The sequence below is a fragment of the Pristiophorus japonicus genome, chromosome 12, assembly GCF_044704955.1.
Source record: "Pristiophorus japonicus isolate sPriJap1 chromosome 12, sPriJap1.hap1, whole genome shotgun sequence".
Taxonomy (NCBI): Eukaryota; Metazoa; Chordata; class Chondrichthyes; family Pristiophoridae; genus Pristiophorus; species Pristiophorus japonicus.
In genome coordinates, this window is record NC_091988.1 from 25,245,702 (window position 1) to 25,261,711 (window position 16,010).

At 45.4% G+C, this 16,010-nt stretch overlaps 1 protein-coding gene across 2 annotated transcripts in view; it reads left to right on the forward strand.

The window, feature by feature from the left end:
• The window catches only part of cadpsa (Ca2+-dependent activator protein for secretion a), a 603,717-nt gene extending 589,769 nt beyond the window's left edge, over nt 1-13,948 (forward strand). For both annotated transcript variants that reach the window (XM_070894664.1, XM_070894665.1), the window contains one exon: nt 13,623-13,948. In XM_070894664.1, the coding sequence (XP_070750765.1) occupies nt 13,623-13,802 (180 nt within the window). In that variant the 3' untranslated portion in view covers nt 13,803-13,948. The remainder of the gene's footprint in view (nt 1-13,622) is intronic.
• The last annotated feature ends 2,062 nt before the right edge of the window (nt 13,949-16,010 follow it).

Sequence of the window (16,010 nt, forward strand, 5' to 3'; positions counted from 1 at the left end):
AATCCTCCCAAAATGCAGAACTCTCATGCACTACTCCCAGACTTTTCCCAGTACACCAATTTTTTACAATTCCCCCAGTGCTACTAAACCCGAGACCCACCAGTGTGAGTTTTTCCGGACGGCGGGAACTCCTACCTAGTTCTCTGACATCCCAAAACCCCGTCCAGTGCTTGGGGGTTCTTTGGGGGAGGGGGGTGGGGGGCGGGGGCGGTGCCACTTCTAACAAACCACTTCTAACAAACCATCCTACCTAACCCCAGGAAATCATCCTCCGGTGTTGCCAAAGCATACACTTCCCACCCCAGTCTGACACACCGCAGAAACCACAGTTCTGTCAAACCCGAAGCATGTCTTTATTCCTTAACAGCACAATGCCCCCAGTCGTGAAAATTCTCAGCACCACCCACCAAAGTGCTTCCAAGTTCCAGCATCTCTCACCCAATTCTACCAAGCCCAGGACATCCCCTAGTGCAGCTAAACCAAGGGTGGGTACTCCTAATTTTGCCAGATCAAAATTCTATTATATTTTTTAAGCCCACATTTGCTTGCGGCTCAGTCACACAGCATCAACTTCGGCAGTAAATGTCATCTAAAACAATGTACTTTCATGCCTCCAACTAAGGATGGTGATATTGGAAAAAAAATTACTTTCCTTTCTCCTTCACTTGTTTCAACCTTCCTTTCCTCCATCATTTCTGTTTCTCTCATCTTCCCTTCTATTCTCATCTCCTTAACTCTGTCACTTCTGTCTTTCTCACTTTATCCTGTTTTTCACTGATTTCTGTATCGCCATCTCTTCTGTCTCTCTTTCACCTCATTCTTTTATGTCTATCTCTGCTGCTATCTGTCTGCTCTCCTTTCGTTTTCTTCCCTTTTGTCTCTCTACTCTTCCACTCCCTTTCTGTTTTTCTTTCTCCTGTCACTTCCTTCCCTCTGTCTGTGTGCCTGTCGTCCTTTCCTTCTATGTCTCTCTTCCTTCCTTTGTGTCCAGTTCTTCCCTCTGTCCGACTCTCCTCATTCCCTTCTGTCTACATCTCTCTTCCTTCCCTTCTGCATCTTTCTTCTCTTCTGTTTCTCTCTTTCCCTTCTGTGTGTGATTCCCCTCTTTCCTCTTTGGGTTTGGCTCTCAATGTTCTCTCTCTCGCCTCCTCTTCTTTCCCTTTTTAATTTCTTTTTTGTTTTCTCTCTTCCCTTTTCTGCTTTACTCTCATTCCTTTTCAGGTTTGCTGCCTCTTTTTTTCTTCTTTTCTGGTATGCGTCTCTCTATCTTCTAATGCTTGTCTCTGTTCTCTCTCTTCCATGCTCTGTCTTTACTCTCCGCCCCCCCGCCCCCCCCTCCCCACCCGCTTCGCCCCACCACTTTGCTCTGTGTTCCTCTTTTCTGTTCCTTTCTCTTTTTCTCTTCTGTCTCTCTCCTCCACTTTCCTCCTTTGCTGTTTTTTTATCTTTCTCTCCTGATCAATGCTATGTGGGGAAACTGTTGAGTTGAAGCAGCCCAGATAGCCAATGGAAGCAGGCAAGGGCTGCTGACCAAAGGGACATTGAATCTGGGGCCAATGAAGCAGCCAGTGAAAGCGGACACTAAAAAAGTATGCAGAAAGTAAAAGAGGGAATAACAGTATTACAACACCAAAGCACCAATCAGAGGGGAGCAATCTGCCCCCGGGCCAGTAAACCCCAATCCATACATGTGCAGAATGATTTTCCGACAAAGCAAAATGCCACACTTTATAAATAGAGCTGTTTCTGAGCTGCTTTGCATTAGGGTCAGAAGAACATAAGAAATAGGAGCAGGATTAGGCCATACGGCCCCTCGAGCCTGCTCCGCTACTCATCACTATTGATGTCCTTCTTCCTACTGTTTCGGCAGTTCAGCTACTAGATTTCAACATCACATTTACAAATAGGTTTAAACTGATGACAGGATGCCTACCTCTACAACCCCCGCCCACCCCCCCCCGACCCCTCGCACTCCGCAGTGCTGTTGCATGCCTAGTACTTATCTGAACCCTACTGCATCCACCTGTATATCCATGACTTTCAAATTATAAAAATTGAGTACGTTAATAAACCAACATATAATAATCAATGCCACTGATTTATATTGTTCGCAGAATATTGGACAGAATTGCAGAATTTGATCTTCAAAACATCAGTGAAAGTCCTAGAATGCCATTCAATAAAAATTAAATATGGCCTTAAATACGTTGCCCTCAATACTACAGCAGAAGACTGCCTAATAAGAGAAGCCCTCAATACTATAGTGTACATTGCAGGTAACACCCCATTATTATAAAGCAGTGTACCCACACACTCACCACAAACAACATCACAGCAGATCTGCGAGAATATCATTTAATTTTTCTTAATTGATTGGAACTACATTGCTTGTAGAATACCAGCAATACTGACCTTTATACAATGATTAAAATCACGATATTAGAAATAAATGCATTCATATGAAATTCCTCTGGCTGTTATTGTAACTATAAAGTCCTGTCCCTGCAGTACAGATTCACACGAGGCACATGCTGAAGTCAAGGTCACTCAGGACCTGCACCTTTATTACACAGCTCTCGAATGCCACACTTACCTGAGACCTGTCTTTATATACATGTGAAGAACAGGTATCCAGTGAATCCTGCAAGTGCACCCCTGGTGGTAAGGTATGCTTGTGGTTACAGGTCATATCTTATTACAGTCATGTATAGCATGGTAAAGATACAGTTATATACAGTGGTGTGAGATACATGGCTAACATATGTACTAGCTCATTTCAAATAAATATGTTAACCCCTTCATCAAATAATTTCATATAAACCCATTAATGTGTTCAGTACTAAGAACACATAATGCAATTTCAAAACAAAAGTATTTGCTGAAGCCTAGTAACTCTCACGGAAGAATACTTAGGGGTCGAAATTGCCCCTTTCCTTCAGGCCTGTTAGTACCGCAAATCGATGGCCACGCTGCGGAGTGCAGTGGCCACCGAGTTCTCGTGAAATGGCCGCCGATATCCCAGTGGCCCTGCCGCAGTTTTACAGCAGTGAGCATCACCACCCCGCTTCCCCCCCAGTTCCGCGGCAGTGCTGGCCAGCACTCCTCAGTGCGTCATCACTGCACGCACCGCCAAGGTCCCAGGCCGGATGCCCCATTGCCCTTTAACAGTCGTCTGACCGCTGGGTGGTGCCAAGAGTTATTTTTTTGCGGGTGGTGCGTAGCTCCTGATGCACACCGCCGGAGTGCCTTAAAGGTGTGTCGCTTTCAGTGGATTTTGTGTCGGCAACTTTTTCCGCGTTGTTTGACGAGCAGTGCAAGGATAGAGTGCGCACTGCTTTGTGAGTGCTGGAGGCACCTTCCACCTGCAGAACAGGGAGGCCACGTGGAGGAGGCTGGGCTTGGGGAGGGCTATGAAATTGGGGCAGTGCTTGCAGGCCAACACGTCCTGCACGTTGTGCGTGCCACCAAGGCACGGAGGAGAAGGCGGCGCCGGGGGCAACGGCCGCAGAGGCAGCGGACAAGAACTGCAGGTATCATTGCGGCCCAGCATGGAGAGGGCCAGGGAGATGGCCACAGAGGGGAGGCAAGAGAGGTGCCACAGGAAGGCCCTCAGCAATGGCGTCCCTTAAGGAGGAGAGTCAGGTACACGGACCCCCCACACCAGATACTGGGCCAGCAGGCCAGGAGACAGCCTGCAGCGGAACCAGATGCTGGGGAGCAGCAGTCTGCAGAGGTGGAGGAGGCAGCAGAGCAACAGGGAGAAGCCAATGAACCACATCACAGAGCAAGACAGCTGCACGACGTGGGGACGACAGGCCATATTGAGAAAGGGTCTTCTGCCAGAAATTGTCAAACACTGATATGAATGATGATCAGTGCCTGCGCAGACTGAGATTCCGGAAGGACATCACGACTGAGCACTGTAAACTTCTGCAGGCAGAATTGGAGCCACAGACACAGGCGAGGACAGCCCTGAGCGTGGCATCCAAGGTTACAATGCCCTGAACTTTTATGCCACTAGTTCCTTCCAAGCTGCCACTGCGGACATGTGCAACATCTCACAGTTTGCAGCCTACACATCGATACGGGATGTCACAGATGCTCTGTATTGAAGGAGGGTCGACCACATCTCCTTCCCCATGACCAGGGAGAAGCAATTGGAGCGCCAGACTTCATTCCTGCATATTGCGGGTCTCCCCAGGTCCAGGGGGTCATTGACTACATCCATGTCACTCTCAGGGCACCCCAACACACTCCAGAGCAATTCAGACACCTCAAAGCCTTCCTCTCCCTCGTGTTCAACTCGTTTGCGACCGCAACTGCAAGATTATGCAAGTGGATGCCCGGTTCCCTGGCAACAGCCACGGCTCTTTCATACTGTGCCAGAGCGGTGTGCCACGCCCCTTCACTGGTCCCAATGAAGGTTGTGGCTGGGCTGGCTCCTTCGGTGACAAGGACTACACATTGAGCACTTGGCTCATGACTCCTCTGTGTAACCCTGGAACTGCCGGGCAGCTCGCGTACAATGAGAGTCTGACGGCCACCAGGACCATCATCGAACACAGGCATTCTCAAACACAGGTTCCGATGCCTGGACCACTCTGGGTGTGCTGCAGTACTCGCCTGAGCGTGTCTCCATATTCGTGGTGGTGTGCTGCATGCTCCACAACCTGGCCATCACGAGGTCGCAGCCGTTGGAGGTCGAAGCAGCAGTGGCACCTGTGAAGGAGGAAGAGGAGGCGCATGAGGAGGAGCAGGATGTGGGTGGGCAACCACACAGGAGGCGGCGTTGCCATGGTGACCCTGCAAGGGAAGCACATAGCTGCCCGATTCACATAACTCAATGCCCAGTTGACCCTGAATCTGGTCATGTGCATGGTCCAACCTAGGAGCCCTCTCACACATCATCCCCGCACAGTAAAATGAGAGACCTGATCACAAATTCACAACAGAAAATAAAGATTTATTACAACCCAAACAATGGGTTTCCAAAACACCCACATAATTAATTATCACCCTTGTGCAACTCCTTATTACCCCTCTTATGCAGACCTTTCCTTACACTGCGCCACAGCGTCTCCCCTATGGCTGCCTCATGGCTTTGGGAAGGCTGCTGTGTGGTCTGTAGAGGAAGCTACAGATGTCCTTCTCGGACGCCCTCGACCAGCTCTGGCCCTGGAAGGGCCGCCTGCAGACTGGGCTGCATTCTCCTCTGCGCCTTCAGCCACAAGTGGCTGGGCGATTCCATGCTCGGCAGCAATTGCAGAGTGGCAGGTCTCGGCTCGGGGCAGCTGTGAACCGGAGAGCCCACATCAGCTTCCTGGGTCCGAGTAGCCTGGGCCACTCCCTCGGGGCAGCACCCCACCTCCCCCACCAAGCTGTTGGAGCACAGGCCGGTGGGGTGGAATTGGTAGGCGCCCGGTCGACCGTGGTGGACCCAGCCGCATTGGCAGCATTCAGATCTCGCGTAGCATCCAGCTGAGACTGCATGAGAGCAGCCACGCTCTGGAAGCCATCAGAGACGACAGCAGTCACATGCTCAGTGCCCTGTTGCCCAGGCATGCAGGCATTCTGAGCTTTCAGGGCAGCAGCCATCCTGTCCAAAGAAGCACAGCAATGCTCACTCCCTCACGCCTGTGCTGCAATGGCAGCTGTCACCTTGCCCAAGGGACGCGTCATCATGCTGGATCCGCACGGTCCCTCTGGGATTCCACCAACGACTGCACACTGTCAATGATGGTCCCCATGGTGCGCGCAGAGCCCTCCACAATGCGGGAGGCGGACTCCTCCACATTCCTCACCACTTGCGACAGCCACTTGGGCACCCCTTGCATTGCTGCCAAGAGCTCGGAATGCATGGCCTCCAGCCGTTGTTCGTATGCCCCAATATCGATGGGCTTGTCTGAGTCCTCCTCAGCCGGACTCGGCTGCGCACTCACCCCCCCCCAGAGAGATGGAACCCGAGGCTCCCTTGTCCCTATACCATGCTGCAGTCCGCTCGGCCTCGGCGCTTCACCCAGGGCAGACCCCTCTCCTAAACCCAAGATACCCGACCGTGGACTCCCAGTATCTAAGTTGGTGCATGGGACTGTATGAAGCAGTGAAGCACTGTTGCTGGCAGAGGTCCCCCTCTCTCCATCTCCCTCATCCGAGATGCCGCCAAGATCATCGAGGCTCTCGAGTGTCTCCTCCTGACTGACTGCCGGTCACGTCAAAGTTGTCTGTGTCGCACATGATGACACTCGGGTCTCATCTTCAAGCATAAAAGGGAGAAGGGGTGCCGTGATGGTGAGCAGCCGCATTGCATCATGCAGCAAGCAGCTTGCATTAGCCAAGTCGGCCATTGCACTGTGCGGGAGAAATGGCACTGCACACTCACTTATCCATGCTGCCCCCAGCGCCATCGGAGCGACCAGCAGCCACAGGGAGACCAACATGCCCGCCCACTCGTCATTGCACCCTCTGCTCAAGATCTGTGAGCGGCACATTTTGGGATTTGCCCTCACCAGTGGCTTGTTGGTCGGCACGGTTGTGCACCACCTTGGCCTGCAAAGCAACGAAGGGTTGGTATGTGGCAGTTTCAAGAGGCCTCGGCAATGAGTGCAAGTGTGGGTCCATTACATGTAGCTGTGAATGTCAGATGCAAGGCATCCTCCATTGTGAGTGTGCTGACATACCGGCCTCACAATGAACAGGCACTTCAGCTACTATATAATGTTGGTGAGAAACAAGTTAAGGTGAAGGATTTGTGCCAATGCAGGAAGAGGCTAATTATTCGATTGATGAACATGAGTACATGTTGCCCTAACTCCTCACATTACAGAATGTGGCAAATGTAATGTGAGGAGTCACAGCAACACGGTGCAAACTCCACTCCGCAGCCATACTGCTGAAAGCAGCCCTTACCACCAGATATTACCACTCCGCTCCAGGCCCCAAAAAAAGAGGAATTTGTATCTTATACCACCCCATCCATATCGGTGGTACCGGATGCTCAAATGCGATGTGTGTGCCCTGTTTCAGGTGAGGGGCAATTTCTACCCCTTAATGTCCAACTAGTTTCAACTTCAGCCTTAAGTGGCACTCGCGCATCCCTTTCCTCAAATGTCACCATTTCTTGGCTAGGCTGTCAGGTGAACACTGCTAGGGAACACTAGCACAACTGGCTCAGCACAATATCACAATTATTGATGGGAGCACAGGGAGACTGCGACTCAAACTTCTTTAAAACGAGAAAGTAACAAATAAATAAATAAATAAGTTACCGCCACAAAATTCCAAATTTAAACATCATTTGCATTCATTACTGAACTCCATGCAATAAAGATCAATAATCCAGGAGTTTTAAGTCCATCATGGCAGCAACAAGGTATTTAATCAGTCTGTAGATGAGGTCAAAGTGTTTTCTTTCTAATCTTTACTTTTCATTTTGTTTTCTCTTCTTCGAAGTCTCCTTGGGCAATGCACAGTTCCCAAGGCATAGAGGGGTTGAGGGCGTTCTGTGTATGTCTCAATTGACCCATTAAACTAAGGCACCGAGAAAAACAGTCTTGATTGGAAGATATAAGTGGTATCTATCCCAATTGTTAATCCATATCAATACCTTGTGGTCTGGTGGATACCAACTGGACACAGTAATGTGAACCACACTGAGAAGTGCTAAGGCACATAGAAACATAGAAAATAGGTGCAGGAGCAGGCCATTCAGCCCTTCTAGCCTGCACCGCCATTCAATGAGTTCATGGCTGAACATGAAACTTCAGTACCCCCTTCCTGCTTTCTCGCCATAACCCTTGATCCCCCGAGTAGTAAGGACTTCATCTAACTCCCTTTTGAATATATTTAGTGAATTGGCCTCAACTACTTTCTGTGGTAGAGAATTCCACAGGTTCACCACTCTCTATGTGAAGAAGTTTCTCCTCATCTCGGTCCTAAATGGCTTACCCCTTATCCTCAGACTGTGACCCCTGGTTCTGGACTTCCCCAACATTGGGAACATTCTTCCTGCATCTAACCTGTCGAAACCCGTCAGAATTTTAAACGTTTCCATGAGGTCCCCTCTCATTCTTCTGAACTCCAGTGAATACAAGCCCAGTTGATCCAGTCTTTCTTGATAGGTCAGTCCCGCCATCCCGGGAATCAGTCTGGTGAATCTTCGCTGCACTCCCTCAATAGCAAGAATGTCCTTCCTCAAGTTAGGAGACCAAAACTGTACACAATACTCCAGGTGTGGCCTCACCAAGGCCCTGTACAACTGTAGCAACACCTCCCTGCTCCTGTATTCAAATCCCCTCGCTATGAAGGCCAACATGCCATTTGCTTTCTTAACCGCCTGCTGTACCTGCATGCTAACCTTCAATGACTGATGTACCATGACACCCAGGTCTTGTTGCACCTTCCCTTTTCCTAATCTGTCACCATTCAGATAATAGTCTGTCTCTCTGTTTTTACCACCAAAGTGGATAACCTCACATTTATCCACATTATACTTCATCTGCCATGCATTTGCCCACTCACCTAACCTATCCAAGTCACTCTGCAGCCTAATAGCATCCTCCTCGCAGCTCACACTGCCACCCAACTTAGTGTCATCCGCAAATTTGGAGATACTGCATTTAATCCCCTCGTCTAAATCATTAATGTACAATGTAAACAGCTGGGGCCCCAGCACAGAACCTTGCGGTACCCCACTAGTCACTGCCTGCCATTTTGAAAAGTACCCGTTTACTCCTACTCTTTGCTTCCTGTCTGACAACCAGTTCTCAATCCACGTCAGCACACTACCCCCAATCCCATGTGCTTTAACTTTGCACATTAATCTCTTGTGTGGGACCTTGTCGAAAGCCTTCTGAAAGTCCAAATATACCACATCAACTGGTTCTCCCTTGTCCACTTTACTGGAAACATCCTCAAAAAATTCCAGAAGATTTGTCAAGCATGATTTCCCTTTCACAAATCTATGCTGACTTGGACCTATCATGTCACCATTTTCCAGATGCACTGCTATGACATCCTTAATAATTGATTCCATCATTTTACCCACTACTGAGGTCAGGCTGACCGGTCTATAATTCCCTGTTTTCTCTCTCCCTCCTTTTTTAAAAAGTGGGGTTACATTGGCTACCCTCCACTCCATAGGAACTGATCCAGAGTCAATGGAATGTTGGAAAATGACTGTCAATGCATCCGCTATTTCCAAGGCCACCTCCTTAAGTACTCTGGGATGCAGTCCATCAGGCCCTGGGGATTTATCGGCCTTCAATCCCATCAATTTCCCCAACACAATTTCCCGACTAATAAAGATTTCCCTCAGTTCCCCCTCCTTACTAGACCCTCTGACCCCTTTTATATCCGGAAGGTTGTTTGTATCCTCCTTAGTGAATACCGAACCAAAGTACTTGTTCAATTGGTCTGCCATTTCTTTGTTCCCCGTTATGACTTCCCCTGATTCTGACTGCAGGGGACCTACGTTTGTCTTTACTAACCTTTTTCTCTTTACATACCTATAGAAACTTTTGCAATCCGCCTTAATGTTCCCTGCAAGCTTCTTCTCGTACTCCATTTTCCCTGCCCTAATCAAACCCTTTGTCCTCCTCTGCTGAGTTCTAAATTTCTCCCAGTCCCCAGGTTCGCTGCTATTTCTGGCCAATTTGTATGCCACTTCCTTGGGTTTAATACTATCCCTGATTTCCCCAGATAGCCACGGTTGAGCCACCTTCCCTTTTTTATTTTTACGCCAGACAGGAATGTACAATTGTTGTAATTCATCCATGCGGTCTCTAAATGTCTGCCATTGCCCATCCACAGTCAACCCCCTAAGTATCATTCGCCAATCTATCCTAGCCAATTCACGCCTCATACCTTCAAAGTTACCCTTCTTTAAGTTCTGGACCATGGTCTCTGAATTTACTGTTTCATTCTCCATCCTAATGCAGAATTCCACCATATTATGGTCACTCTTCCCCAAGGGGCCTCGCACAATGAGATTGCTAATTAATCCTCTCTCATTACACAACACCCAGTCTAAGATGGCCTCCCCCCTAGTTGGTTCCTCAACATATTGGTCTAGAAAACCATCCCTTATGCACTCCAGGAAATCCTCCTCCGTATTGCTTCCAGTTTGGCTAGCCCAATCTATGTGCATATTAAAGTCACCCATTATAACTGCTACACCTTTATTGCATGCACCCCTAATTTCCTGTTTGATGCCCTCCCCAACATCCCTATTACTGTTTGGAGGTCTGTACACAACTCCTACTAACGTTTTTTGCCCTTTGGTGTTCTGCAGCTCTACCCATATAGATTCCACATCATCCAAGCTAATGTCTTTCCGAACTATTGCATTAATCTCCTCTTTAACCAGCAATGCTACCCCACCTCCTTTTCCTTTTATTCTATCCTTCCTGAATGTTGAATACCCCTGAATGTTGAGTTCCCAGCCCTGATCATCCTGGAGCCACGTCTCCGTAATCCCAATCACATCATATTTGTTAACATCTATTTGCACAATTAATTCATCCACATTATTGCGGATACTCCTTGCATTAAGACACAAAGCCTTCAGGCTTGTTTTTTTAACACCCTTTGTCCTTTTAGAATTTTGCTGTACAGTGGCCCTTTTTGTTCTTTGCCTTGGGTTTCTCTGCCCTCCACTTTTCCTCATCTCCTTTCTGTCTTTTGCTTTTGCCTCCTTTTTGTTTCCCTCTGTCTCCCTGCATTGGTTCCCATCCCCCTGCCATATTAGTTTAAATCCTCCCCAACAGCACTAGCAAACACTCCTCCTAGGACATTGGTTCCGGTCCTGCCCAGGTGCAGACCGTCCGGTTTGTACTGGTCCCACCTCCCCCAGAACCGGTCCCAATGCCCCAGGAATTTGAATCCCTCCCTGCTGCACCACTGCTCAAGCCACGTATTCATCTGCGCTATCCTGCGATTCCTACTCTGACTATCACGTGGCACTGGTAGCAATCCCGAGATTACTACTTTTGAGGACCTACTTTTTAATTTAGCTCCTAGCTCCTTAAATTCGTTCCGTAGTCTTTCTTATTTTTCTTCAATGACAGTAAAGTCCCAATGCAGGTTAAGTTTATGTCGCATAAGATATGCCCAAACAGCTCTGCTTCATGTTTCAAAATTCCTTAGCATACAATGGAAGAGCTTTCTTTGGGCTGTGTGTGAGATCCAGAACCAAGCCGTGTTGGAGGTTTGTGGCCAAAAAGGGAAATGGTGGCAGGGGAGGAGGGCTTCTTCCTACAGAGTACTCTGGAGGGAGAGTCAGAACTATTTCCCAATGCCTATCTGTGAGGACCTGAATTAAGCAGGTGATGGTGAATGGGCCTGGTATGTGGTATGACACTTGGATTTCTAGGACATTAAAGAGGCAGGCATATCACAAACTGTGCTGCATAGACCCTTCCATAATTCTGAAGGCAGATATCAGGCAGCTGATGAGGAAACTGAGACCTAGGACGACAGCGTTTGAAAGCATTACTTGAAGGTTGGATATGAAAATATGTGTTCATATATCCAGGGTTTGATACTACCTTAATTGAGTCGCATAGAGACAAGTAACTACTACTTGGACAGGTTAAGTGAGTGGGAAAATGCATGGCAGATGCAGTATAATGTGGATAAATGTGAGGTTATCCACTTTGCTGGCAAAAACACGAAGGCAGAATATTATCTGAATCGCGGCAGATTAGGAAAAGGGGAGATGCAACGAGACCTGGGTGTCATGGTACATCAGTCATTGAAAGTTGGCATGCAGATACAGCAGGTGGTGAAGAAGGCAAATGGCATTCATAGCTAGGGGATTTGAGTAGAGGAGCATGGAGGTCTTACTGCAGTTGTACAGAGCCTTGGTGAGGCCTCATCTGGAATATTGTGTTCAGTTTTGGTCCCCTAATCTGAGGAAGGACGTTCTTGCTATTGAGGGAGTGCAGCAAAAGTTCACCAGACTGATTCCCGGGATGGCAGGGCTGACATATGAGGAGAGACTGGATCGATTGGGCCTGTATTTACTGGAGTTTAGAAGAATGAGATGGGATCTCATAGAAACATATAAAATTCTGACGATACTGGACAGGTTAGATGTAGGAAGAATGTTCCCGATGTTGGGGAAGTCCAGAACCAGGGGTCACAGTCTAAGGATAAGGGATAAGCCATTTAGGACCGAGATGAGGAGAAATGTCTTCACTCAGCGAGTTGTTAACCTGTGGAATTCTCTACCGCAGAGAGTTGTTGATGCCAGTTCGTTAGATATATTCAAGAGGGAGTTCGATATGGCCCTTGCGGCTAAAGGGATCAAGGGATTTGGAGAGAAAGCAGGAAAGGGGTACTGAGGTGAATGATCAGCCATGACCTTATTGAATGGTGGTGCAGGCTCGAAGGGCCAAATGGCCTACTCCCGCACCTATTTTCTTTGTTCCTATTGAAGCTCCAGATGTCCAGCTGGTTAAACCACCATGCAATGGCTTATGGTATATGTCCACGCTGTGGCCAAGAAGAAAATACTCATATGTTATGGTTTATTGCGCTACTCACCATGTCCCTTACGAGAAGTTCATTATTTCTGCTGTCTACTTAATGTGGACTGAAGTCTATCTTTGTCAGTTGTCTAATGACTAACTAGTGTGACTACCCTCCTTGGGGTTGGTTTAGGTCAAGGTGACTCCAAGAGAAAAATCCAGGCAATGGAAGATCGAATTGCAGTCAACTCTGGCAAACTCTACTCCAATACATGAGCCAGACAAGTCTGCAATACTCCAGGGAAATGTTGATGATTGAAAAGCCAATCTAGCTCATTAATGAAACCTATCACTGGGAGCTGGGATTTGGAAACTAAAACAGAGGGCTGGGAGCATGTTGTCCCCTTGCCATCTTTGAAGCAAATATTGCACAGAAAAGTGCTGGAGAAAGTAATCTAGAAAGGTGGTGTATTAAAGGAAAAAGTAATATATCTCACATATGTACAATTTTCCTGTAGATGTTTTCCTAAATATTTATTTTTCCTGATGCTATCACTTTTTCCAATGCATAGTGACAATTGTGCCCAAATTGAATTAAATTATCCCTACAAGCACAGTGCCTTGCATAATAAGAGTTCTATTAATATTTAGATCTGTATCCTACCTAACTCCTGGGTAGGTTGCGAATGTGTGCGGGCAGGAACGTTGAAATTCTTTCCAACACTCTTCGTGCCACAAACACTGTTTGCACTACACTGGGTGGGGAATATTTTCTCAAATTACCATTGTAACAGGAAAAAGTAAGTGCATAGTTGGTTTAGATTTAGTATTAATCCAGATATTTACAATTAAGACACTTACATTTCTGCCATCCAGTGAGAAACATCTTTAGGTGTCACATCATGTAAAACTCTGCAAGCATGTTGATCATACTTTTTTATAGCATTTATGATGGTGCAATGCTTAGATTAAGTTTATTATATGAAGACAATTTAACCTGCTATTGTGTGACTTTAAAATTGCTGTGAATTGTCCAAAATAGTATTAGTGATACATTATTCTTAATATATAATGATGCCTCTGCCAGTTAATAGAAGTCAAGTCATTTTAAGTATTGAATGTAGTATTTTATGACTGTTCTTTGGACTCTTGTAGAAAGCATACCGAGACTTTCGGCTGCAGGGAGTTTTGGATTCGACCTTGAACAGTAAGACCTATGAAACAGTTCGGAACAGACTGACTGTAGAAGAAGCCACAGCATCAGTTTCTGAAGGTGGTGGTCTCCAAGGAATTACAATGAAAGACAGTGATGAAGAAGATGAGGAGGAAGATTAGATCGCAGTTAGATTTAGAGGCTGAATTTTGACATAGCCTGGTAACAAATGCATGTACCACTCTGTTATTCAGTTAGTCACAATAGGATCTTATTTTTCAACCACTCATAATGGAAATGAGGGAACTGTTATCAGTAAGATTGAAATTTTAGCCGTGTGAAAAATTTAGCACTTATTTGAACCATTGATTTCTAAATTAATTTATATATGTTCATAAGCAATATGGAGTAACCATTGTTTGATAATGTTAAGTGAGATATGTAGGAATATTGCTCGGTGTGTCCCTGTTAAATGCAGAATCTATTTGGCGCTTTATCAGTGTAATGTATATATATATATCTTGATGGTAAAATGTTGTGGAGATGAGTGAGTTAGGTAATTTTATTTATTTATTTATATTTCTTTACTGGCTGCCAACTGCTTAAAAAGAAAATGCCCCTTGTATTCGTGTGAACTATAAGTTTTATTAATAACCCTAATTCATTTTTGTTTGACATTCATTTTTCATTCTTGTGAATTTCCTTGTTAAATTCCTCCTTCTTGAATGTATGCAGAAGAGGCATGCAGAAGAAGGTGATACCTGTACAATAGGTTTCTTTTGTTAAGATATTTCTGAATTGAGTTTTTCCTTTTGAGATGTTATGGAATGGTGCATTAATGCCCAAATTAAAATCACTTCGTTTTATTTATTTTTTGAAAAGTAATATTCTGTGATGTCATATTGGATAATCTTAATGAATTATCTCCCAAAAAATCAAAAATATACTCAATCTGTTCATCTGCCTTTTTTATTTTAAACCACAGTGAAAGTTGAATTTTAAATGTTCCCCACTGAATAAGTTTCTCTTCAAATGATTTATTTGAGTAATGTGAGATATTTTCATGTAATTTGTCCATTTCTTTCACACATTTTGTTTCACAGTTGGTTTCTTGTATATATCTATAATGCTGTATAATGCATTTGGAGAGGTAGCTGCATGATAAAGGGATTGCCTTTTCCTCCAAAAGCTATTAGTTTCTGTGTGAAGTAGCTGGTGGTGGAACGAACCATCTCGCTTTGGCCTTATAAAAGCCCACAGCTGTAACATGGAAAACTGTGGATTCTTAGTAAATTAATTGTACAAACAGCTATCACTCGTGCTTTTTAAATCGTGTTATAAATATGCTATTCTGTACCATCACAATGTCCTTACACAATATTTTTTGCTGTGTGCACAAAATTTCGCATGAAACTGACTGACTGAAACACAAAGTACCAGGGGGACTATTGAGTTCAACCTGACTTACAACTATCTTGTTTAAAAGGTTTTGTGACTAAAGATCTACCAAATCTTACTTTGGAATAAGATCAGCTGTGGATGAAAGTTCTGTGCAAACATTGACTAAAACTACTGAATCATTCTATTTCAAAGTGACACTGTACATTTGGTGCCTAAGATCCAGTAAACCAAGATGATAATGACATTTGTATTTAGGTTCTGTTTCACACTATATTAAACACCCAGGAAATTCACCACAAAAAGATCAACTGACCACTTATATTGCAAAATGGAACCCAGAGCATCTGAATAAATATGGATATCACAAATTTATGAAATTATTTTATAGCTATTACCTGCATATATGTTCAATATCTGAGACATATTCATGCCCTGACAACACTGGTTTATTACAGTTAGTAATAAATTGATATTTTAGATTACTACTATGACAGCAAGGCTGTCAAGACCCTACTATTGATCTGTTTATCGACCTCAATTACAACATATTCCATCGTGTGAGATATACAGGAATATTGCTAGGTGTACCCCTGTTAAGTGCAGAACTTCTTTGGCACTTCATCAATGTACTATAGTAGTAATATAGATTATTGAGTTGATTTTTCCATGGGGATTCTCCCACTCATCCACTAAATCCCACACTTTTAACAGGGTTTCTATGACTCTTCCACCAAAGTTACAAGGGACAAGTGGGGAAATTCTCACGTAGATTCACCCTTTATATCAAATATATTATGGGCCAGAAGTTGCACATTGTAAAATAGCTCAGTTTTTTGGCATTATTTCTGATTAGGCCAAAATAACGCCCAAAAAATAAGGCCTAAGTTTCGCCAAAATTATTTTAAATTTTTGGCGTAGCACATAAATACCTCTGTTTTAAAGGATGGAGTTACATTTTTTTGCCTTAAAAATAACGCCCGTTCTGCGCA